Raw genomic sequence first — 26180 nt, forward strand, 5'->3', positions numbered from 1 at the left:
GCATTAGGTAAAAGGTTGAACTCCTCCAGAAAAGCCGGCCTTAGAGGGTTTCATAAACATTGCATCTTGGATAAATAAACGAAAAGAAGCTGAGCAAGGATTGGCTCCAACCATATGGACAAAATAATAATCCTACAAGTATTCCTTTTGTGTTTTTGTTCCCATGATTTTTTTGGCCCTCAATAACATGGTGTTGTGGTCTTATCGTTCTTCTTTGTAGATATTGTAGAGGACTCCACTCCAGGCTCGGTTATCTAAAATTGCCATGTTACACTCTTGCATAAATATCTTTCTTCAATTATCACAGATCCTCGACTGACGTTTAACATTATGTTCTTGATTTGTTACATGAAAATCTGGCTCTGCCACAACAACGAGCGGTGGAAATACATTTCCATTATCAGCTTCATACCATGCGATACATTGGTCACCTTTTCTTCACGCGCAAAATATCTTGTCAAGTAGAATGGTAATTCATGAAAATTTGTAAGAAATGGAATCGATCAATTAAAACAAAATTTATTGATTAACACATGACATACTTTGAAATTAACTTGTTCACATATTCATTACAAATTGTCGATTGCGACAAAGTCTGATGAAATGAATAGACCCATGTGTTTCTGTCTTAGGATCTGTGGCATAGTTCTAGTACTATTTGTCACGACTTTCCTCTGGCCGAGTGGGATAGTGCTCCTCCATTAACGCTCTCCTCCTCGCATCAGCCAATCAGTGGTTTACTGTGCTTCACACATTTGCAAACAATTCCTTCGTTCAACGAGCAATCCTCACTAAATTCAAAATTCATGAACTGAACACTAATCGCATCACAATCTCAAGGAGGGAGGAAGGGCATCGATTTTTGTGCTTTTCTAATTTTCTTAAGACTTGTCTCAGAATAGCACAATTACAACGATTTCAATTCATCGATACATACACATTTCCCTCCCAGCATACACACACCATCAACCAGTAAAGGACCACCCTTAAGCGGACGAGTGAAATAATGCTGCCTTGTCACCCATGGCAGTTCAGGGACAGCAATGATCCCCTCAACCCCAAGACAGAAAATTAACTCATTGCCTATCAGTACCAATGATCAACCACAATCGATAAGCACCATAATGAATTTCAGCATGGAGGACAGCTAGACACTCCAAAATGCACATAAGAGAGTTCTCTGACTGATTCTCAATTAGATTGGTAGTCCCAACTCACAGCATTGGCTCAAAGCTGGCTGGTACCAAGGCTCACCAATATAAATGGAACACTTAACCAAAAAAAATCACTTTGACTTGAAGATGATTGACATAATTATATATGACGCCCACCGACTGTCACCTAAGAAGAAATGCGCACTAAACAACACAACAATTACTCTCACCTTTTCAAATTCCAACTTGATTGGCTTCACAAACTTGGAGCTGACGTACTCAGCGGCCTCCCTTCCCAACGACATTGCCTCCTCCAATGACTTCACACCAAACTTCACCATCACGGAATCAGTGTCTCCATATATGACCTGAGGAGGAATGCAAAAAAAGGGAGTTCAGCTACATACACGCAAGGGACAGCTACACTGAGAGAAGATCTAAGTCACAGAAACCATGGTAAATGAAACAAACTTTCTACGAAGCTTTGTAAATACTCTGGCTCATGACTCAGCATCATTTTCAAGGGGTTGCCAGATGACAGATAGTTAAGCACAAGGCTTTCATGCATTTCCATGATGAGTGGGGGAAGGGGTCCAGCCGAGAGGGAGACGGATAGGGGGTGGGGTAGCCATTGATAAGCTTGAATATTAATACATAATGTTTCCTGCACATTTTGTAGCTGAGAGCACCCACACACTCACCGCAGGGGAGTTGGGTTCCATCGCAAAAGATGCTTCCTGCTCAGACAGTAAAATCATTTCTGAATGCTTTGCTCATTGACTCAAGCAGAAAATGGTTCCCAGATGAAATACACCCATGAACTTCGCAATTGGATGTGGAAAGAGAGGGAAAAGACTTACGAGGGCATCATGTGAATATCCCTGCGCCACGCAATACTTGGCCTCCACCTCCTGCTTTGTCTGCTCAATCATTGTACGCCCGTACGCCGTCACGCTCTGTGCAGGGAAGAAGACAAGATTGACACTCAACTCACCAAACACAAGCACTTAAATTCCACAACAGTGATTTCATTTCTCTTAGGATACTGAAAAATGTTCAATTGCGCTCTCATTTCAATTAATAAGCTTGAGTATTAATACATAATGTTTTGTGCACATTTTGTAGCTGAGGGCACCCACGCACTTACCCCGGATATTTCAAGGCATGGAAGCTTCCCCACTTGTGCACCAGTGAAACCATAAACGGAGTTTGCGCTGATCTTGAGCGCCAGCTGCCGCCCGTCCAGCACCTTTCTGCGCAAGGGGTCGGTTTCCTCCTTCAGGTCATTCTTGGCCTTCTTTCGTGCAGACAGCAAGTTCTCCAGGATCTCAGGCAAGAGGCCTTTTCGGACCGATTGACGAACAAAGTAGTTCCCAGCAGGGGTTTGGACGTACTCCTCAGCCGATAGACTGCGGACAAAAAGAAATATCTCCTTTGTTGCAAAAAATTGTTCCTATATGAATGGAAAGTAACTAGGGTTGAATAGTACGTTACCCATTATGTTGAAGATGTGACATTCAGTTAGCAAATGAAACAGGACAACAGGACATACAGGAGGATAAAAGTCTTCCGACTTAGAAGGATTACTCTCCTAAAGGCTGGGTCTACAAGTCATGGACTTTCCTACCCTGTATCCTAAAGATAAATTGGAGCTGGGCAGTGGTACAGACAGGAAAGAGACATTGTTGCAATGTGACTCTGGCTTAGAATAGGTTTGGATGAATTTTGTAAAGATGGAAGAATCTTGCACCCTCACAGAGGTGACTACATACATTAATAGGAAAAATCAAATTTAATGTTCCTAGCCAAAGTGAAGACAACCCTCCACAAGAATTTCCCTGAGATTTTCCTCTAGATCTCAGGACATATAGCGATCTGGTGAGAATGAATATTTGAAAATCACATTGATTGAAAGCATGAATCAGTGTTACACTCATGCAGTAATAAGTGACAAACTGCATGAATAGCCGGTGATATCGGAGATGACTAATTTCATTAGATCCACCACTGTAATTAAAACACTCAGTAAATTATTGAACATATAAAAATATGGGAAAATTTTGCAGTTGAAGGAAGAGAACATGGAGTAAAGAAACACCACTTACATTTATTTCACTGAAAAAGAAAGCAGTCGCCCGTAGTTTAATAGTCCCCAGTTTTACCATTAGCATTATCTGAACGAAGACAAAAGAAAGACAGCGTGGGAATGCATTCGAGTGCACAGCAAAACTATTTGAGTTGCACTTTCATTTGATTCAACTTTTTAAGTGAACGGAAAAAATATTGAAAAGACTTTAAATCGTCACATACATTTTGAAGCACACTCAATTATTTCGAAGAGAGCACAAAGTTTTCAACGATGTCATTCGCAATAGTCATAATATTAAAGTCTATCACAATTCCACTTTTCAGGCTGAAGTTCTATGCACAGATTTCCTAGGACATAGTATCATTGTGGAATTTATACCAACAAGTTAGATTTTTTCCCAATTTTTTAATGGATTATGGATTTTTTTGGCTATATCACGCATAGTGTATTGACTAAAATGCATACGCTTCAGTCAGTATAAATTTGAGGCCCAGAAATTGATTTTAGCCAGCATGAAAAACACACCTTCCTACTCATTTGTTTCACTTCATGCAATGCTTCCTCAACTGATTTCAACGATAAAATAGATACGATAAAAACGACAGAAGAGATTTCCTGGTTTGCAATATTCAACAATAATTCCTGGATTTCAAGGTTTCTAACACAGGTTGCGTGGCTGACACCCAGTTTTCACTCAGAATGGGGGCTACAAATGAATGCGCATAACTGGGCGCATTGTACTCACCCAAGCTTCTCCTTGGTGCCCGGCTGAAGGAGCGTAGTGTAGCACAAGTTATGCGCCATCATGATACTCGGGTACAGTGAGCTGAAATCCAGCGTTGCTATGGGGTCTGAGTAGTAGCCTCTAATTGGCTCAATCACAGTCGCACCTTCAAACTGCTCTTCCTGCCCAGTCCCTGAATACGTCGGGATCACAAAATCCTTCTCCTTGGCCTGCAATTACACACAGTTGGTGATGGTGAGGTTATTATGTAGACAGATGAGGAAAGAGGCTTTTAATGATTCTATTCAATGACTGCACGCCAGTGAAGTAAGTGGTGGAAAGTGAGAGGTTTGTGAGTTCTTTGTTAGGGTGACATTTCGGTCTATAGGATTTGTGAAGGATATACTTATGCAGAAGGTTGTCAGGATATCCTCAACAAAAAAGAGTCAGGGATATAGCAAATTCCATGGCCTCCTTGAATTTGACTGATGGCCTTGCTTGAACATTTTATGGCATTCTATGGCCTTTCTTATCCTAAATCTCCTCAGCCTCTGGTCATCATTCCAATCCCAAATTGTTCATTCCCCCTTGAGTAATGGTCGAAAATTTGAAACTACACGTGTGAGTGTTAATTTTATTTGTATCTTCTCTTGGCATTCATTCATGAATTTAAATTCTTTTAAAAACATGTTTCTATACAATGAACACAAAAAAGAACTATGCACAGGTAAAATTAAGCAACAAAAAAATCAAAATATTTTTGCAAAATTAAGTTGACACATCAAATGCAATGTCTTCACAAAGATCACACAAAAAACAGTAACTAGATTAACAACTCAAAATTACTTACATTCAAACAATGGAACTCGAAAACTTACTGAGAGCCAAAAGAAAGGCAAAATATGGTGTCAAAGTAAAATTTTTAGACCGGCTCACATTGCTGTGGTTTTTATGATTTGCTTGTCGTGACATAAACATTCCTCACATAATGGATTACCACGTACACAAACAACCATATCCTGGATAGGGACCACCTACCCAGGCAGGATTTGAACCCGCGACCTTTTGCTTGGCAGGCAACGACTTCACCCCTCCACAACTGATGCCACCAGGAAAGTTAAAGGAAAATTAATTTGTAATTGAATATTTCGATTGAAGAGATTTATTGAACTAGCCATTTGCAGTTCATGGTGATAATTTAAGTAACGTGCGAAAGATCCACAGAGAAAAAATCATTCGCCTTGACCGGGATTCGAACCCGGATCCCCCGATTTCCGGTCGAGTGCTTTAGCCAGTTAAGCTACTGAGGCGTCATTCTTCCCTGTGGACATTTGTGGACACTACCAGACACGGTTTGCGGGTGACTCCCGTAAAAGTTATCACCGCGGCTAGTCCTGGTATACTTTAAAATTTAAGCAACTTTTTCCAGAGTGACCATGTCATGAGGTTGACCTGATATTTTGCATCCTCTTAGGTTCCCTTGTTCTGAGATGCATAATTCCCTCGGAAATCACACACAAAGTGATTAATGCATTTTCTCATTCGAAATTCAGTAATTCTCTAGACTGGGTTAACATGATTTTCTTGAAGCATACTGGAGTCCATTTTTAATTAAATAGTAAAATTTTTATTAAATAATAAAAATTTAACAATTCAGAGTGCAAAAAGCTTGTGCACGCACCTTTCGCAGCAACTGGGAGACAACCTTGATTTGCTGTCCCCTGGTGAGCAGACATGAGAGGGGAACGCCAGTCACTCTCGCCATTTCCATGTAGTTGATGACACACATTAGCTTCTCCAAGAGACGCAAGGGCAAGTAGGCATCCTTCAGACAGTAAACAGCCAGCCTACAAAACGATGATGACCACGCATACCATGAAGGATCCTCCTTTCTCCCTCTTTCAGGCAATTTCAGCTCGACACAAAATTAGAGCTCACAATAATTAGCATATAAACAATCAAGCACAGTCAGAGGTTAACAAGATTTAATGTTTACATATGTACCGGTTTCCAGAATGGGATAAAAGTGAAATTACCACTGAAACAGAGAAATGCTTCCTAAGAAATACGCACAGGCAGGAGAGTAATTTGAAGAAATGAGAGAAAGAGGTTGATAGAGAAAAATGCTTCAGTCTGGAGGAGAAAAGAGAGTTCATCATAGGTTTCAAGGATCTGCGGACACTCAGAGATGGCAAATGTGACTCTTGGCTGAGAGCTGCCTTGCTGTACACTCGTTAGAGTGACTTAATTGAGTGGTTACAGAGTCGAGGTTGAGGGGGGAAAAAGGGTGGGGGGGAAGTTAAAAGGGATTACAGGGATGGGAGGGAGGGGTAATAGTGGATGAACAAACAAATTGGGAAGACATGGAAGGGAGGCAAATGCAAAGAGACCTGAGGAAAATATTCACAAGGAATACTTCACTACTTTTCCAGTTTAATAACAATTTATTGATCACTCTTACAAATTATCATTAAGGAACAAACACACCAAAGGATGAAGTAAAAAATATTTCACTCAGCCGGGATTCGAACCCGGATATCCCAATTGCTGGTCAGGCAGGTTAGCCACCACCAAGCCATTTTCTCAGAGCGAGCTTCATCCTTTGGTGCATTTAACTTTGCATCCATGCACGTGACTGTGTACAAAGTCACTTATTCCATGAAGTGCTTTAAAGAACAAAATCTGAGATGATATAGGTATCTCCAGAAAGTTTGATTTGCCTCTCAGGGATTTTTTGGCAACCTTTAAAAAAATAACATTCCCTAGTAACTTAACTCCCAAGACTAGACTCTCCCTAAGTGATAAACGTCCACCAAGGAGCGGTGCACGGAGGCGTGCAGCACAAAGACAGAGTCAGGGGAAGTAGGGGGAGTGGCAGCCAGAGGGAGTCTGAATCCTTCAACGAGAGTCACTCTTTTCTTTTTGCTGAGTCACACATTTGTGCTGACTGACTCGCAGTGTACTACTCTGGACACCTTATTTGATCCATCAGTGGAGATAAATGCTCAGAGGTCCATTATTACAAACAATATCAAAAAGCTGCTCCCACCAAATAATTTTTGCAGGAATAGACTTTTGAAAGATCGGGGTTGGGGCTTGATGCAACTGTGTCACACAGCAACATTTTTCCATTAGTTACAAGTCAACCTATGGCACCAGAGTTTAACGTCCCATTTGACGGACAGAGTGCTGAACTTGAAGTCTCCTCCACACAGCACCCAATCATAGATCAGGCTACCTATGAAAAATCTCTGCAACTGCCAGGAGGATTTGAACGGTGACCCAGGTGGAGGGCAGCCAATACCCCAAACCAATCCCCTCTACAAGCCCATTCTTAGTGCAAAGACATTTGTATCGTGCTCCTTTGCCTGCTGCTGATTGGAGCAGACCTCCTTGGCTTATTTTGTTTGCCTCTTGTTGGTGGTGAGCAGACGGAGAGGGCAGATGCTCATGAGCCTTTGTCAGGTAAACTTGTTATTTTCATATACATAAACAATACAGTAAACTAATTAACAATCAAGTTGATTTTTTCTTAGTTTTGCCTAATCCTCCGTTTTGAAAACACCAGCACCATGCAGAACAATATAAGATAAGTTTTATACAGAAGATCCAATATTGTAATTATGTATTAATAGTGTATTATTGCCATGAGCAAAATTCTCACCTTCTTCGTGTCTGCGAATTGCCATTTTGCAGATCAGTGATGATGGAATGCTGTACGTCCTCTTTCTGCTCACCTAGGAAATGATAACTCACCGCATTCAATGTGTATGACCTCAGCTTGTATTCCCTTAGAAGCACCTGAAAATTTTGAATGAACAGAGTAGCAGGAAGTGTTAAACTTCACCTCCAATCAAAGCTCATCACAAATGCTATACATTAGGAAATCTGACTGAGCAACTTGGATCTCACACATTGATGACTCAAGCATTCTGAAATATTTTTCCGTCCAGTACATTTTTTTAAATAAAGACCTCTTTCACTCAACATTTCCACAAAAAAACTGGAAAAATGAAGCATTAAATTTGATTAATAGTTTTCTCCATACTTGAAAGATTCATCAGCACAGTCATTATGACTATTTTCTTAAAAATAAATTAGATGGTTAGCTTCAAAAAGAAGCACCAGGCGATAACCAATTCAGAAGCTGTCTATCTTAGTAAAACTTATAGATTTCATCAAAGCCTCCGAGAGTCAATGGGTGAGGAAATATTGTGATGTATCAAGTATGGTGAATTGTATTTCACCATTATTTATAACATCTTGTTTTTGGGATATTCCCATCTGGCTAATGTAATGTTCAAAATCAAAATTCAAGAACAAAATTTAGTTGTTATAGACTGCCACTCTTTATGCACCCAGTCCCTTGTTTTTCTTGTGGGCTGAACGCTTTACTGATAACAGAAGTACAGAGGAATTCAGACAGAAAAGTGACAGAGGAAGAAATCCATCAGAAAGCCTCAAAAAGACAGAATAATTTGATTGGTCCCATCAAAGGACATGATTGAGGCCATCATCACAGGAGAGGCAGAAGACGGCAAGAACTGAAAAGAAACCTCTCAAATGATCCACTTGGAGGAAATACTCTCATCGTGGATGTTACAAGACTCAACGTGTCTTTTTCCATGCAGCTAGAATCCCTGGATGTCAACCCTAGTGAGTTGCTTTCAGATGACAGCACCAGCCAAATCCTTAGCTATCCAGTTTGGCTAATTATTTAGGTACTTCCTCTCACAGCTTATTTTCTTCAAAATACATTGCTACTGCTTACAGGGATGCCGACTTACAAAAAAATATTGGGGAGGCCCAAACCAGGGATCTTGCCCTGAGAAATTTAATAAGTAGTGAGTTTTAAGTTTTTTAAGCATTTTATAGAGTCACATGATCAACATTAGAACCCTGATAACTCGAATCTCAATATCAGGACCCTCTGGACACCCCTCAGGCCCCATGGAGTCGGCACCACTATTTACGTTCCTTAGTGGACATGTGCAGTTAAGTCTGAAAGCAGGCTTAAATCTCTACAGTGCTCGTACAAAGACTGTGCTGCTGACCAATGCAAGTACTGAGAGAAAAATCAATTTACATCTTATATAAAAGGAATATTATTTCTCTTGGACGAGTAACTTCCAGTATTCTTTGGTACCATTTCTCACATCACCTCAATAATAACTATCATCATATTCTCCCTTCCAAAAGCCATCCATCTGAGAAAGAGTCCCCCCACCATTATGTAACGGGGAATCTGACACCATGGAATTGATTTCCTATGCAGTTCAAAGCAATTAGGCAATTCTGCCAAAGGGTTGTCTTTACTTCCTCTAGGAACATTAAATCTGATTTTGCTAGCATTGGCTGTAGTCACCTCAATGTGAGTTCCAGGGGCAGATTCTTCAATCCGAAATCCATTTATTCTCTGCTAGAGTTCTTTGTGTAGGGTACTTCCAGAGCAACAATCTGTCTGTTGGATGGGACGTTATGCCGTGGTCCCCTTGGATCCTTTTGCTTAAAGCGGGCCAATGCCAATGCCGGGATTCTCTCTACCCTTACTCATTGGTCCATGCAAATGATAAAAGCAGTTGGTCACCTCCTCTATTTACCATTCCATACTACTAAACATATATTCCCTCTGTAGGTGAATTCTTTGTTTCCTTAATGTTCAATATGGTTCCAACAGCATAGGATGTCAATCCCACTCTTTCAGGTTCCCTGTTTCATGAATGTTTGAAACCCTTTCTGACATCTCATCTGAGAGTTGGATGGTTTTACAAGGTGTACCCTAGCCCTAAACCCACACTCAGTTAATCCTGCAGGTTGGTATTGATAGGTGAGGATGGAGCTCATCCCAGATTAAGCCACAGGTGTGTGAATATCACACATCGAGGGTTGGGGGTCAGTTCCTGTCCCTGGGCCGCTTTGCACTTTGAGGATTTTGTTATAGGGTGTCTGGAGGTTTCACCCCTAACTGTGAAATAAAATCCTTTCACTTGTAGTCCCAGACTCTGAAGCGTAACCTTGCAGGGAGAGAAGGCTCTGCGGACCAATGCAGCCCTAAAAATAAAGGCCATTTCACTCACCATGAGCAAATCAAAAGCCACCCTGCCTTCTGCGTTCATGGACTTGTTCTCCCTCCTTCCCATCTGCTTGTTCTGCATTATCTGCTCCTTGATCACAGACCTGTGAAAAGGACACACACGCATGAGACAAAGCAATAGAAACAGCAATCTCTAGAAGACTGGCAGGAGCAGGCCAAGACAGCACCATCAGATATGCCTCACAACAAAATGCAACATACTAACGATGCAAAGGCCAGGAAATACACACATCAATACTTCTCCAGTAAAGATCATTATTTCACAAAACTAAATACAGACACAATGCCCCACTAAGAGGCAAACATGTCTAACGATTATAAAGTTATAATTTAGTCAGTCTTTGAACAAGTAAATAAGCTAATCTTTTGATTTCTTTTGTACATACGTACCGTATATGTCTTTATATATTCCCCCCTTTTTTCCGAAAATGCCCATGGTAAAAGTAACGGGGGAGACTACCGTATAAGCGCGTGTAAGAGGTGCACCTTTTTTCCGAGACATTGCAGCCGAAAATGGGGGTGCGCCTCTTACACAAACTTCTTATCTTCCCCCTCCCCTTCCCCGGTCGCAAGTCCAAGGGGAACTGAGTGGCCTTGGTTTTCAGCGTGAGTCAGTCATCTGAAACCCTGGGTCAAAATCAAGCGGCAGACAGGGGAGTTTCTCCCTTAGTGACGTATTTTTAAAATGCTCCTGTTTGAATTTCTTGCAAGAATCGCGCCGTCACGTCGGTACCCCAGAGGTGAACATTGAAAAGATCGCTTCGGAGCGCACGCTAAATTTACTGCCACGAGGGGGCATCCCGCAGCATTTATACTTCATATAGAAATCGCTTGTCAAACGTATAGAAACGCGTAGTTTTGAAGGACATACCTGGTTAATAGTCAACATCTGTCTTGCCGAGCAATTTCTATTACGCTGAGCACCTGATTTTTCAAAAATTATCTTCAGACGCTTATATGAAGATTATTGCAACTGAAAATTATATTGGTGTCAAAACCTGCGGTTTAAAAAATTCGAACAAGTGTGATCATCGTTGGACTAAATTGTGAGCGCTGAAGGAGAGGTCGAGTGGAAGGAGCGCGCTCCCTCCCCTCCGTATTTCAAGCTGTGAGGCTATGAGCGAAGGAGCAAGGGAAGAACACGTCCGATCTTGCATGTGACGTCGTTGCCTTGAAAGCGAAGGGGCGAAGGCGCAGCAATGTGATATATGCAGTTCGCGTTGCCTCAAGTTTCTAGTCCGTCTCGTCTTGTTTGAATGCGCTTATGCTACGCTTGTTTCTTCCGAAATTGTGCTGTTTGGACTATGTTGAATATTAGTAGCCTTGTTTTAACTATAAATCTTTGCGTCAAACAATTAGAGCTTAAAAAATTTAAATTCTGTCAGATATACGTCGCGTTAGGTCTAATTCTTTTTAGAACCTCGTGCGTGTCATACAATTGCTGAAAGATATCGAGATATCTTCGATCTCAGAAGGTTACTCACCTAGCATTTGACCTCTAGAAACTCGGACAATTGAACCTGGTGGACTGAAAAAGGTCAGTTGGTGAGGTGGGGTAGGGATGAAACACGTTTCCATTGTTCCCCTGTAACTTGATATTTTCCTATTGAGTCTCGGAAAGGAAAAAAAGGGCAGAGGCATTGGCTGATGGAGGGCCGATTTTAGTTCCGTTAGGCCCCTTGCACACACACCGATTTTGGACGGCTGGTAAAATATCGACCGATATTTTACCGGCGAAGCGATGCTTGGACACACGCCGGATTTTTACCGGTCAAACGATAAGTTGCTATGTTTTTGAGCCGGCGCCGGCGATCCAGTGACAATGGCCGGCAGCTAACCGGCATTTTGCCGGTGCCGTCGCGTGTTCGGTACGTGTGCAAGCTCCAATGCTCTCCCATTGTTCACTATTGGAATGTGGACGGCCGATATTTTACCGGCCGTCCAAAATCGGTGTGTGTGCAATCTACGACGTGGTTATTATCCTACGGTGCTGAAATTGCCCGGATTGTTGTCCAATCTCTTGGGAAGGTTCATGCTATATGCCTGTCGTGTTTTGCCTTAAAATTTTCCACGGCTGCAATTCTATTGCAATACTCCTGCGAGAGCTTTTAAACAAAATTGTTCGTGAGTAGGACAAGCAACGTGGAGCGATGGCGTATGCGAAGAGAGGATCGGAACTCTTTCTACTCCCTCTTATGCCGCTATTACCGCCGCAGTTATCAAAATTTCCTCTTTCAAATAGTATTGAAAGAGGAAATTTCGATAACTGTCGAAATTCCAGGCATACGCCTGCAACACCGCACGATAGGATAAAAAAATGCTGCTAAATTTTTTTCTTCATAGCTTCGATGCTCAAAATAGGGGTGCGCCTCTTAAACGTGTGCGCCTCTTACACACGCATATACGGTATATTCAAATGCGTTTTTTCAACTTTTCTCGAAACTGAAGCCTCAAAATTAGGGGGGGGGGGGGGGGGGGACTATATTCGGAGAAACAATAATTTGTTTTTTTCCCTTTAAAAAACTTCTCAAGGAAATTATGGAGCCTTGTAGCCACTGTTGGGTCCTTCAAAGGCCAATGAAGAGAATGGCAGATTACATTAAAGCACGGCATTTATTTACTTGGTATTGCTAACCACGACCAACTATACAACTTCTTTCCTTCAACTGCCTGGTTGGTCAGCCCTGTATTTAGCAGCTCTGCCCTCCCCTCTACCTTACGAATATCAGAGACCCTAGGGGGTGGTCTCTCCCCCTACGCACAGCTCCATCTTCCATTCTCACCTCCAGAGGGCAGCACAAATCCGTCAACAGACCCATGTACTGGCCACCTCAACCTTAGAGCACAATACGTTACCACAATGACAGGGCAAACGCAAGGATGCCCTGTTATTGCTTAGAGTACACATTTGCAAAAGAAACCTGCAAAGCTAGGATTTGACATTTCATTGCCACACATTGCAATCCCAAGTAAGGTCAAAAAAGCTTGAATGATGGGCAATTTCACTTACAACTCCACCAGAGTGTCTCTGGAGGGGAAAGAACATTACATTGTGGTTAATTTTTCTTCAACCACAGTGACATTATCTAAGAATGGAGTTGGGGTGTAACATGGGGTAAATGAATGCTCTATTGAATTTCTACACACACTGATTTCAAGATTACCAGAAATAGAAAGGTTTTACTGAGAGTGTAGCATGGTTATTAATGGCCTAAAATCCTTCCAATTGCACAGATTTAAAAATTAAAATCAAATGAGAGAATGTAATTTTGAATGGAAACATACTGAAAAGTAATAAAAAAAAGTGTCTAAAACTTTCAACCTAACTCTTCTACTGTCTGTGCCCCTCTCCAGATAATCAGCACTCAACTGCATGCCAAATAGTGGAGACAGCATCAAGGAATATCTTCCGTGGTTTGCGAGTTAACCTCAAGTTCGTTAGTTTAAAGTATACCGGGACTAGCCGCGGTGATAACTTTTACGGGAGTCATCGACAATGCACAATCGTGCGAAAGATCCACAGAGAAAAAAATCATTCGCCTTGACTGGGATCCCGGTCAAGGCAAATGATTTTTCCTCTGTGGATCTTTCGCTCAAGTTCGTTGTTAAATACAAAGTTTATTCTATTTATTTATCCATGAAAAACAAGGAGTGCCCACCATCAGCCTGCAATAGCCATCTCCACTCAAAACAACACAATATGAATATTCATATTTTGAAGTAAATGTTTACAACTCACTTGATATTTTTTATCCTGCCGAGGTAATTGAAGTTCTTGGCATTCAAATGGTTGGCACGGTTAATGAGGTAGGGAAGATCAAAGTTGTTTATGTTGTAGCCAGTGAAAAGATCGGGATCAACCTCTCGGACAAATTCTGCCCATTTCTAGAAATAAAAGAAAACAAAAGGCCAAAGGCATTTGGATGACATTGTATACTATCAAAAAGAATGACTGAAGAAGTTACAGAGCAATTTAACACAGGATTGCAAGATTGAAATTCAATGCTAAATTATTTTAAATCAATGACTAATAAATAAAATAATCTTGCAACAAGGAAATACTAAGTTTTGGCAGCAGAGCACAGAAAGCCCAGCATGGGCCAACGTTTTTCTCCACATTAAAAAGTAGCTACGACATCAGGATATGAGTCACCAAATATTTTCTTCATCTCAAGGCAAATCATCCTCCTTCCATGGCAAAACAGAAACCCTAAAGCCATCTAGCAATACATACATGCAACAGTTTACAAGACAAATTGCAATTTTGTAAAACTAGAATTTGAAAAAAGCATGTTCACAGGGAATTAGGTAGAATTAAAATAAAATAAAGTACAATAAAAGTATGCATTCTCTTGTTCTCAAATTTATTAATTAAAGACCAATAAGGACATTAATAGTCACTGGACTGGGTTTCATTCATATTCAAAGTTGACACAAAAAATAACTAGTAATAAAATGTCTTTACAGTTTCCATGAGTGCCAAGAAAACCCTCGAAAATCTCTGCACAATATTTTCCATTCTGTATACATACACACTATTTATTCTGTTTCGTGTATTTTTTTAATGCTGTCATTTATTAGTTGATTTCTCTGTTCACCTAACTTTTACTGACATGTACTGACAAGAATGATATGGCACTTCACTTCCACATATCGTCGATCATTTGAGAAATAAAATTTATTTATTTAATCCAGTCCAAAAACAGCACGAGGCCAATTTCAGAGGACTACAATAACAGGATGTAAACAATTGTTGCCCACACCCCTTGCACCACTGGACCAACAGCTCCAAAGGACCCCTTCCAAATGCTCTCTCCTCATCGTGAGAAGGGGGGGGGGGGAAGGGAGATGCCTCAAGAGCATCATCAAACCACTCACCTCCAGCATTTCCCTCTCGTCCTTGAAGCTGAGCACTTGGCAGCCGACAATGGGAGCGCACGTGTCAAGAGTGAAGACGTTGCGAATGAAGGCGTCTGTTTGCCCCTGCCGGATCACCATGTTCGCTATCTGAATCACAGGGTCCTGGTTTGGCTCGGGAAATATTCCTGAAAGTGAAAAGAATGCATACTTTCAGGACACAAGTGCAGGATGCCCAGCAGATAACCTGTATTGGAGTCATCCCCGAGGGTGCTTGCAGAGCAAACATTCCATGGTGGAAATATTGCTCGCTGTGTATGTACTGAAAAAAGCAGGATTCCCAGAATTTACAGTAAAAATAATAATTACTGTATTTCTCTGAATATCAATATACAATACACGTGAGTCTTATTCCTAAATGTCCTGTCATGCAAGGCTGCTCTCAGAGACAACCGGTTCATTCCTCATCCAGGAGACTTGCTTTACCTCAGGTGTAGTCGATGGGGGTTACATTTTGGGTACCATTTAACCTTTTCCCTACCGTACACGTATATATACGTGTGGACGTTTCCTGACCCGGGAGACCACGGGCGTATACGTACGTGTGAGATTTTCCCGGTCAAGAAAACGAAACCCGTATATATACGTTTTCTAGCTCTCCCCCTTTCAGGACGGTCGTGGGTTTAGGTCGCCTTTGTCTCGGGACCCAACGCTTCGGGGTTTAGGATTAACCCTCCGAATCCGGGAGCAGGTACCCGGACCCTTCGCCTTTTATAACCCCTCTCAGCGGTAAGGGACAGCGGTCATACAATTGTTTATAGAGTCAATTTTCGAAATAAATATTTGTTCATTTCTCAAGAAATATAAACTAAGAATTGAATTGTTTGTCTTTTGAGCAGCGTTTAGAATTTTTAAACGAAATTCTACAACAAATATTAACTTATATCTTGAGTTATGTATAAACATCAACATGGAAATTGTTGCTGCGTTAAATGCTTTGATAATGGCCTTAGAACTTTGTTTAAAATTTGACAATGCTCAGATAAAAATTAGGAATTATATTCTATGTATGTAATTTACGTGCAAACAACAATTATCCATTTGCTAAATACATATAAGCAATACATAAGTTGACCGCGAACCAATGCTGCAGGTATGGTCGTAAACCCGGAAAGGAGGGAGCACAACTACTCTCGGAGTCCGAGATAATGCGGAGTCCCACCGTGGAGGGGTCGAAAAAGGTTCAGCGAGACCCTTCTTAACGAATGCCCTCCAAAAATGCTCCGTACCACGAGAAAGAAGAGTCTCTTGGGGCTCGGTACAGCAGTCAAGCTAAGACGAAAACTCCGCGGTCTCGAAAGAGTTAAGGAAGCTGCTGCTTACCGTGTATGTCTGAATATATTCCCTATATATATATATAAATGCCCAAGGTAAAAGTAAAAGGGGGGACTATATTCAAACGCATTTTTTTAACTTTTCCCAAAACTGAAGCCTCAAAATTAGGGGGGGGGGGGGGAACCAGCTTAAATACCTAAATGCCATTATGATGATAAAAAAAAGTCTCATGTCTATGCTTATCGCAATTAAAATTAATGAAAAAGTTAACGCCGTATGATCACAATGAAGACAACAAAATATACAGCCATCATGAAGCCTCGGACCCTGGCCCCCTGGGTGGTAGCCGTAAACGCTACCAATACGCCACCTGACCCATCTGCTGAAAGGTGCGATATCATGGAAGTATAACCGGCTTGTGAAAAGTACAGCATGAAAATTAATTAATTACAGCCAAACTAAGGCCCATTCAACGGAACCACTACTAGTTCAGGGATGTGTTCACCATTCCGAAGGCCAGAAAAATATGTCATTGAAAAAGATGGAGCAAGTTTCGTGGTCTCCCCTTGTTAGCATAAGACATTCATCCAGCATCGCCTGAGGCTGTGAAAAATATTTTCAACTAAGATTAATATAATTCTTAAAAATGTTAATAAATTAACTAAACTCACTGATTTATTAAACAAATTAATAGTTTAATAAATGTTGTTTGCATTATAAACATTCTTTAGTCTTCTTTCTATCATTTCAACGATTGTTTAAGCCCATGAAGGGGATAGTTTGTCTAATTGGGGCAAAGTGCACCTGTCCCGATGTGTCCCAATTAACCGGAATCTACTGTAAATCATTGGTAGACATTAAGAAATATAACTATGTTTATTAAGAAATGGAGTGTCTAATGATAGATTCTCCTGGGCTACTAGTCTCCTTAGCAGATGCATTGCAGGTAGTTGCCTGGAGAGAAAAATTCACCCCCACCCCCAGAATATGGGCACGTCAAGAAACTATTGGTACAAAAATTCTTTGCCAGGACGTAAAAAGAGAACAAAAAGAAAGTGATCATATTAATGTCCAAACCTTGACAATTTCTTCTATGAGCTAAAGAGAGAAATTACGTAGTATGGGGATAGAAGTAGCCAACACACACTGTAAGGCCATTATCAGTCTACTAGAAAATCAGCTTCTTTTCAGATGACATGTGGTTCTCAGGATATTTTCCTACAAGGGAAATAAAAACACATAGATGCAGACTTCAAGAGAAGCGATGGGCCCCACCATAGAGCAAAAGGAGGAATGAAGAAAAAAGAGATATATACAAACTTCAGAATTGTTGGCAAGTTAGTCGAATTGAACATTTGAAGACATCAAGCAAGAATTATGTAAAGTGCCACCATTCAGGAATTAGAGGAAACCTACTAATGCTGTGACTCTGAGTGAAGACAGGAAGACGACTGCACATGTTTATATTTCGTTGAACGGAGCCCATTCAGCCCCTCCAAAAACATTTTCCCTCATGGCAATTGCCTGTGATGGATGCACTGAGGAGACAGGGGCAGCAAGCGTGCCTCTATATGTAGTATGTGTGGTGAAGGAACGAAGAGGTCTGTCTACCTTTCCTGCCGGCACACTCAATGTCAAAGCTGAGGATGCGGAAAGGCGCCACCTTGGCCCACTCGCCCTCTGGGGCGTGTGCCACCATCTCCTCCCACGACACGTCCACTTCCAGCTGGCAACGCGACTGCGGCTGCTCCCCCTTCCCCTCCCTGCTGCGAATGCGCCACTTGCCCCTCGGCAACTCCACCCAACTGCACCCCACCAGGTTCGTGTCCACCATGAACCTACAGGAGAGAGCGAGAAGTACTTAATAAAGCATATTCAGAATTCATAACGCATGCATTATCACAGTTAGTTGTATTTTGTTCTCGGGAAAGTCCTTGCCCAATAAGTATATTGCGATGCTATACAGTTTTTTTTTACGTATCCTTCCACCACTCAATCAGTTTGTTGGGAGAAAAATGTTCACAAGCAGGTAGAATAAGATTTCTGAACTGTGTTCATCTATAATAGGGTGGTTTCCTATTATTTTTTTATTGCTTTAATCGAAAGATTATTACTCCTGGAGTACGTATTTCACACTTTTAGATTTTTAAATGACAACATCTATTTTTCGCGATTAAATGAAAAGTTAAAATTTTCAAGCGCGCGAAAACGCAACGCTTAAGTATGAATGCCGGGAAATATCTCCGTACGTCGTATTTCTGGTTCCCCCTCCCGCCCGGTGAGGTGACCTTGAGGCGAGGCTTAGCGCTGATACGTCGCAGGATGCTAGCGGATAGCTGAGTACCTTGCTGGATGGTAGCGCTTGGCTTAAAAAAGGTTTATTAATACCTTATCAAACGAAGAAAACTTTCCGAACTTAGCCAGTTTTAATAGGTGATTATTAAGACATGTTTCCCTGAGCTCTGTGCCTCAAGCATGCATTGGTAACCTCAGACGATGTATAACTCCTATCCTCTCGTGTAGAAACTAGGTCCCTGTGACGTCATGCGGAGTGGAATCGCATGGGTGCCAATCTGGCCTTTTTCAAATGAGGATAAAATTTGACCCTTGCCATTCGTCTAAACCGGTATTTCAAAAACCAAATAATTTGTGTATTATGAATACACTAATGGTGGGTAACGAATCGCAATCAATGCCTTTCGTTTTCTTTGATGAAGGAAACTACCCTATTGTTAATGTATCGCCACCAGGGCCTTACTCCCTGCCAAGGCTAAAACCATATAAAAGTCGGTTCCACAAATATTTATAACACTCAAGAAGAGAGATGTTACATGTCAACACAAAACCTTTCAGCATATAAAGCCGTTCGGGCTGCACGTGCAAGGATTCAAATAGATAAATGAGATTGAGCAAGAATTTGAAGAACATTGTGAATCTTGAGCAAAATCTGAGATCACGGAAGATTTGGGTCAACTGGAACAGCAACAGAGACAAATTTATCCACCGATGTTATATTTGCACAATTAGACGCTATATTTTCCCTTTGAAGTTCTGGCCACTTTTATTTCTCAACATATATCTAATAGCATATTTAATCATACATCCTTTAAATCATTCCGTACATACGCCATTTAAACATGGCATGAATTTTCCGACACATCTTATTCGGCAAGTTGCTAACAGGGATCTACGGTATGTTGCTTTTTTCCTTCTACTCTTCTGAAAGCCTGTTAGATGTGTCTCAGTCTGTTTAATTTTCAGTATTACTTCATTATGTTATGTTCACCTACCGAATATCAAAGTCAATGTTTGACTCAAAAGCTTGATATGAGTGAACCCCGAGTGCTCCGTAGATGACCTCCTTTTCTAGCAACCGCTTGGCTGCCGGAATGAGTTTGGGCAGCGCCAACGTGACCTTCACAAAGGGAACCTTCTTTCCACCGCGGTAACCAAAAATATTCTCCTTCAACTGGATCTCGACAGCCAACACAGCTTCCATCACATTGTCTTTGTTCCCCCTCATGTCAGCAATGAGTGCCTTGTTTAGTGCTTCCTTCAATGAAACAACAGAATAACAGAAATACAAGCACACAGCAAGCAGTGAGAAATATGTACTTATTACAGACAAGACGGACGCGCTTACTTTGAATGGGCCACAATGATCCTCGGTGAATGCCTCCGGAATTTGCACGAACAAGTAGGGAGAGAAGCCGTGAACATGGCAACAGACAGAATGCCCCTCCATCGTCACCCCATACATGCGCATCACAGGCACAGGACCAATTTGTGCACCGGGCATTCCTTTCAGAGGCTGACCTGAAAGGAAGAGCATAATTTGATGCTCCGACAATGTTACATCAATGCCATGAAGGTATACCACCATGAATATCAGCAATTATGAGAGCAACACGTAAAAAAATGAAAAGAACGTTAATGACAGAAACATGTTTGTATAGTCAACAGAATTATTATAGGTTGCAACGACTTGCGTCATTTTATATGTTACTTGTTTCAAGGTTCCATAAATTAACGCCACCATTAGATAAAGTAGAGTACACCCCATCTGAATTCAGCAACCAAGAGTTAAGCATAGCATAGCACAATCAGGTAAATCCTGCAGGGCAGAGCTTACATTGGGAAAAGTACCTTGAGAGTGTAACCACTAGAAATCTGGAGGTCAAGGTTAAGAAGTAGTGTATGGTACAGGAGAGGTTAATATCATAATGAGATATGATCATTGAAGAGTTCAATAATTATAATAATACATATCTAGCAGAGGTTAGCAGGATATACTCCGTTTGTGTCCATCGAGCAGACAATTTCCCTGGCATTGCAGGTGGCTTCTTCAGGGTGATGAAGATTCTGAGTGGTGGTGAGCATCCACCTTCTTTTATAAAAATTCAGCGGAGTCAGGTGTCTTCTCATTGGTCCATCTCCCCTGTTGCTTTTTTAATTCTTTTTCTCCTAAGTTGGCCTAAGCATTCTTTTCCACAAGTTGGATGGCCGCTATCTGTCTACCCTCTTTAAGTTACAAGAGACTATCTCCGGCTGCAAATCCTAAAATGACCCACCTGTGTCACCATCTGCACTACGCAAAGTAGGGGCACTACCTCACATTGTAAAATGTGAAAACACATGACACTTAATCTTGCGCCTCACTCATTAATTGACTCATGTTTTAATGTACAATTGTCAAAGCTACAATCAATAATCATTCATACGACTCACCCCTAATCTATTATCATGATATCATTAAGAAATTTTAAGTGTGTTCAGTGTTCCTTTTTTTTTAATGTATGTTTTTCTTATATTTCATTTCAACTGGCGACGGAAAACAATAAATGCTTATAATTATGGGGTATATTTCATTACATGCAACGATTCTTTTGATTAAGTTTATGAGCAATAGTTTGAGAATGTACAATTTGCCTGCAATAAAATATTAGTATAATAATCATAGCTATAAAAAATTACGACCGCTGATGTTAGTCAGGTTTAGATAACTGAACATCCAGCAAATCCCATCTATTTCTTGAATATTCAGGCTAATGCCTCCACACCATTCGCTTACGACAAGGGAAATTACTAAAAATCAGTTTCAGACTTACAATATGAAAGGAAGTCGGTATTGAAACGATTAAATATGAACAAAGATACGACATATCAATCCGAACATAGTATGTCCAACATGGAAAAACCTTAAGATTTAACTACTCTCAACCTTACAATTTCGACAAATTACTTATCAAATTCATACCAGTGTAATGATCCAAGTCTAACTGTTGGAAAATGAGATCTTCTTCCTCAGGATTTAGTTTAGGCAATGGTGGCCTGCTCCATTTTACCGACGTCTGCTGAGTTTCTGGACCCTACCAAAAGGATTTTAGAGTTTTGAAAATTATACACGTCCATAAAAAATTCCACTCCACTAATAGCTACGGCTCGTACCTCCGCTTGGGCATCATTTGCATCTGCTTCGGCTTCGTTCTCCATTAAATCCATGTACGCCAATTCGGCCTCAAAAGAACCAGGGACATCATCATCGTCATCTTCTGCAGCCCTACGAGCAGAGATCAATTGTCTTATACTAACACTTGTAACACATAAATTACATCATTCAGCCCATACGTGCGTAGCTACAGTACCTTGATTTCTTAAAATTAGGCCCCGTCGAAAAATTCTCCTTCCTTTTGCTAGCCATCCCTTAAGAGGTATAAAACAGTGCTCGATGGGTAAACGCCTCTAATTATCAACTGAAATCTAAATTCATTCAAATCCGATCACTGGGAAGCTGTCATGAGTAAACATACAAACGCGAGATTGGTACTTTCACCAAAACAACATTCCCTCCATTCCTTGTCCATTAATCGTTTGTCAGCTGTTACTTTATTTCGCGGGAAATCTTGTCCTTCCCAGGGAGTGCGTTTGGCAGCCAACAGATGACTCTAGTAGGATTATGTTAACCAAATTTGGCGGGCTTTCAAAATTATCAGCGGGCTTCCATTTTGTTGTTTTGTCAACTTGGAGATGCTTATTCATTTTCCTTTTTGAAAGACATTTTTTCTCCATCCTCATAATTTTCTATTTGTGATTACCTCAATAATTAATTTCCCTCATCTACTTGCCCTTATCCCTTTTCCTTGCAGTTCACCTTGTATCAATCATATGATGAGCATTCGCCTTTTTTCGGCATGAAAAATGCCCACTTTGATCGATTCATTAAATATCACTGTCATATTATACAGCTAGGTTCCAAATTACAAATTGGATATCTATCTTTTAATCTGCGTAGTTAATTAGAACACATTGCAAATGCTATTCTGCCGAATAATTTTTGAGTTAGCTTTTGGCAGAAGGGATATTTGGGGAGCTGATTCTGAGGTTAACAAGAATAAAAAAATTGTTAATTTTCGTTTTTGAATTTAGAAGTTTGAGATCTTGTCATGAAGAACTTCCTAATCCTAATATGAAAGTATTTTAACTTTCCTATAAATTTTACACCCTAGGCTTTAATCAAGGTGCATGGAAGACATCCCCTAAAAACTGTTCATCTGTGTTGCTATCACTTCTGCACAGCTTAGGGATAGTATTTGATTTCAATACACATTAGGGAACTACTGGCCAATGGATGAGCCTAAGTGACTCTTTGCACATACCCCTATATTGAATCAGTGGTGTAGCCAGGAATTTCGTTTGTGGGGGGAGGGTCCAAAACCAGGGAAAATGTTTTTTTAAAACATGGTACTAAGTAAGGGGCTTTAAACTAATTTTAACACTTATCATAGTCAAAAAAACTGCATCTGTTAAAAAATATTTTGAAATTCATGATTTTTATAAATATTTTGTTTTCTTTTATGAAGGAAAGTGCTTTTATATTTGGGGGGGGGGCGGAGGTTCCGGACCTACCCCGGCTATGCCTCTGGATTGAATTGATTCTGGTATGCCTTAGTGGAAATGCAGTTTCATAGTGAATGAATAAAAAAGAAATTATTTATATTCCACGCAATATTTCATAACGGACCCAGTTTTCAACTACATATGTACTCCATAAACATCATCAATAAAATGCCTACCGAGTAGATGAAACCTGGGTTGGTTATTACATTCATGAGGATTTTACAAAGTCTTTCTTTATGAATACCCTTAGGAGCAATAGATGGGCTGGCTAGAACTATAGGTTAGGAAGCATTAGGTACAATGTTTTTAATTTTCTTCTTTTCCTGAATTTGCATTAGCCCTCCTTAAATTATCCGAGATTCTTTTATCAAGTCTAGAGTATGTTCCACCTGTTTCTACCACTAGTTACCATTTGATAAGTGACTCATGGAAAATGTATCGCAGAGGATTTTTATGCAAGGAATGTGACATTGGAGGGAAGGTAGTGGAGTGAAGTGGTGATTGGAGATTCTGAGGGATTCTGCACCACAATCAATCCTTCATTATTAAGGTTGGCAGATACTCCTATTTCTAATTTCTTCCTAGGTCATTCTCGGTTTATGAATTCCTGAGATGACGAAGTTTGTAAGTCATTTTCCATCTGGTACAGCAGCAATTATCAAGGCTGGACACTGGAGAAACATCTGAGAAAAATACCCCACCCAAGGAAAGGAGTTCACTCATTTTTGAAGACAGAAGTCCGCAGTTAGTGAAGTTTTCTAAAATTTTATGCCTTAAGAAACTTGTTGATTTATTTGTGAGCAGTCAGTACCCGTAAAAATCATGGCACTATATATTACACCACAGTTTAAAAAAAAATATTTATTCTATTTCATAAGCAATTCGCCCATATGTGAGAGTGTTTTCTCTTTTCGAGTTGTTTCATTATGCTCAAGATCAGTCTAATTTAACTGTTCAGCTGCAGTCGGTAGATGGCTTACAGTCCGTGCAGGAAAATTTGACAAGGAGGCCAAAGACTTTTCTACTGGGAGGGACACAGCAGCTCAGTGACCCTAATAATCTCATCCCGATCCTATTCCAGAGGGCTCAAAGGGAAGAGCCCACCCACTACACGATGGTTTTGTGGAATATCAAATTCAATAGTGAAATTATTTCACTAATGGCCAAAATTTACAAAACAAATACTATTTCACAGTTTGTTCATAATGTACATTGTTTAATTTTATACAAACACCGAGGAAATCAGTTGATGTTAATCCATATTAGTTTACAATTATAAATTTGGGCATCCAGTCCCCATTGCACATTGAGAGGATAATGGAGGGACAGGCTAGCACTGTAAGGGAATTGAATGTAGCCGATAACAATCAAGAGAGGGAATAGTTTGGTTAAGAAGGGAGGGTTGGCAGTCATCCCATTCATGAAAGAAAGAGTCAAGGGCTGCAGAGATACGAAAGGCCGTGGGAGAGCGGACAAGGAAAAATGTTCACAATTTCCTGCATGATATTTAGCAGTCACTAGTACACTCTTACATTTACCCTCCCCGCAGTTGAAGGATTAGCAAAGTGCTTCTTCTTTTAGACATGCAATTAACCCCCATACCTCAATCTTGTGAGGTTATTCAAGGAACATCTCCTTGTGGACTCCTCTCACCAACAGATACCTCTGTCTTAGATATGGTTATGAATTCCACAGCATAAGGATATTCCTTCATACAAGGATCAAAACTCTCAATATGGAATATCCAACGTAAGGGAATTGACATGTTTTGTGGCATTTAATTTGCTTCTATGGACTCAATTCAAGGAGGACAAAGTTTTCTGATTCTTCTCTCAATATTGAAATGTTGTTTTCTCTAAAAGTAAAATTTAGGAATAATTTTGGGAATAAGACAGCAAAAATGATCAATGCAGCAAATATAAATGACAAACAGGGGGAAAATGAATGAAGGGTCTTAGGCGGCATTCTTAGACAAACACAAGAACAAGTGAAGGGAGTCTCCTGACTCATAATCTTGGTGAAGACCTCAGCAGTTGCTCACGAAAAGAAATGAGCAAGCCTCAATCGATGAATTTTAATGCCTGATTGACATTTGTGAATAATAATGGAGAGATCATCTGTTACATTTGATAATTATTTACTATTGGAGGCACCTAAATACATCCATGCCTCGCTTTGCACAATTTCGATTACAACCTACTTTCGGTACTTTTCTACAATTTGTTTTGGTTTTTCAGATTTGATTGTGGCAGTAACAGCGTTTTCTTCAACATGAAGACAAAGAACACACGGTACTCTAGAGGATGAGCACTATCATTGAAGTGAGCATAAGTTAACAGCACAAGGGAAGTGTTATGGAAAGTACGTCACATAGTGCATAGTAGCCATGGTAAAGGACAACAATTCTTGGCCTCACACATTCTTTCACCTTCCCCACTGTCCCCTCTCCTGTCATACTTGACACCTGATGAGCTGCCGCAGGTCACTACCTTGGTATGCTTGTCAATGAAAGGAGATTGCATTGTAATCTATAGTTTGACCTAGTTTCCACATCGTCAGGGAACACAGGCAGAGATGCCAGTCAAAAACACTCGGAAATATGTATTCATCACACGCAGTTGTATACTTACATTCAGTTTTCTCCTCCTTTGCATTTCTTCGCACTGGCCCATGCAGGAGCCAAACTGGATTCCACCTTTGGCTGTTTCCTTGAGGAACAGAAGTTCAATGTTCATGGATTTATGGCCTCTCCAGGAGCAAATGAATGATATGAAGTATGGAAATAGGTATAATTTTTCCTGAGCTGTTCAATGTGTGTACGCCAAAGAGATGGGAGGTGTGAGGTATATGAGGAGCTAGATGCTGGATCATCATCGTAAGTAAGATCATTGATTTTTAAGTCAGTGAGGTTTGCAGATGATCAGACGTAGATTCGCCACTCACTAACAGGCTTGCACAAGTAGGTGGGTGCAAGAGATAAACAGTGCAAGGAATATGGCAAGATGACAAATGACAAGAAGAACAAAGTCA

General features: G+C 40.6%; 1 protein-coding gene across 1 annotated transcript in view; it reads right to left on the minus strand.

Moving 5' to 3' along the window:
• LOC124161927 (DNA polymerase delta catalytic subunit) overlaps nucleotides 1-22108 on the minus strand; it is a 34324-nt gene extending 12216 nt beyond the window's left edge. Inside the window, exons 1-15 of the mRNA XM_046538193.1 lie at nucleotides 21899-22108; nucleotides 21702-21813; nucleotides 21511-21622; nucleotides 19897-20069; nucleotides 19544-19806; nucleotides 17865-18091; nucleotides 14940-15106; nucleotides 13801-13946; nucleotides 10045-10144; nucleotides 7632-7768; nucleotides 5649-5814; nucleotides 3989-4197; nucleotides 2302-2563; nucleotides 2015-2110; nucleotides 1385-1522 (exon numbers count right to left, since the gene is read on the minus strand). Coding sequence (XP_046394149.1) covers nucleotides 1385-1522; nucleotides 2015-2110; nucleotides 2302-2563; nucleotides 3989-4197; nucleotides 5649-5814; nucleotides 7632-7768; nucleotides 10045-10144; nucleotides 13801-13946; nucleotides 14940-15106; nucleotides 17865-18091; nucleotides 19544-19806; nucleotides 19897-20069; nucleotides 21511-21622; nucleotides 21702-21813; nucleotides 21899-21954 — 2364 coding nt within the window. The 5' untranslated portion in view covers nucleotides 21955-22108. The remainder of the gene's footprint in view (nucleotides 1-1384; nucleotides 1523-2014; nucleotides 2111-2301; nucleotides 2564-3988; nucleotides 4198-5648; nucleotides 5815-7631; nucleotides 7769-10044; nucleotides 10145-13800; nucleotides 13947-14939; nucleotides 15107-17864; nucleotides 18092-19543; nucleotides 19807-19896; nucleotides 20070-21510; nucleotides 21623-21701; nucleotides 21814-21898) is intronic.
• Between the last annotated feature and the right edge of the window lie 4072 nt (nucleotides 22109-26180).

The sequence above is a fragment of the Ischnura elegans genome, chromosome 7 (assembly GCF_921293095.1).
Source record: "Ischnura elegans chromosome 7, ioIscEleg1.1, whole genome shotgun sequence".
Classification (NCBI taxonomy): Eukaryota; Metazoa; Arthropoda; class Insecta; order Odonata; family Coenagrionidae; genus Ischnura; species Ischnura elegans.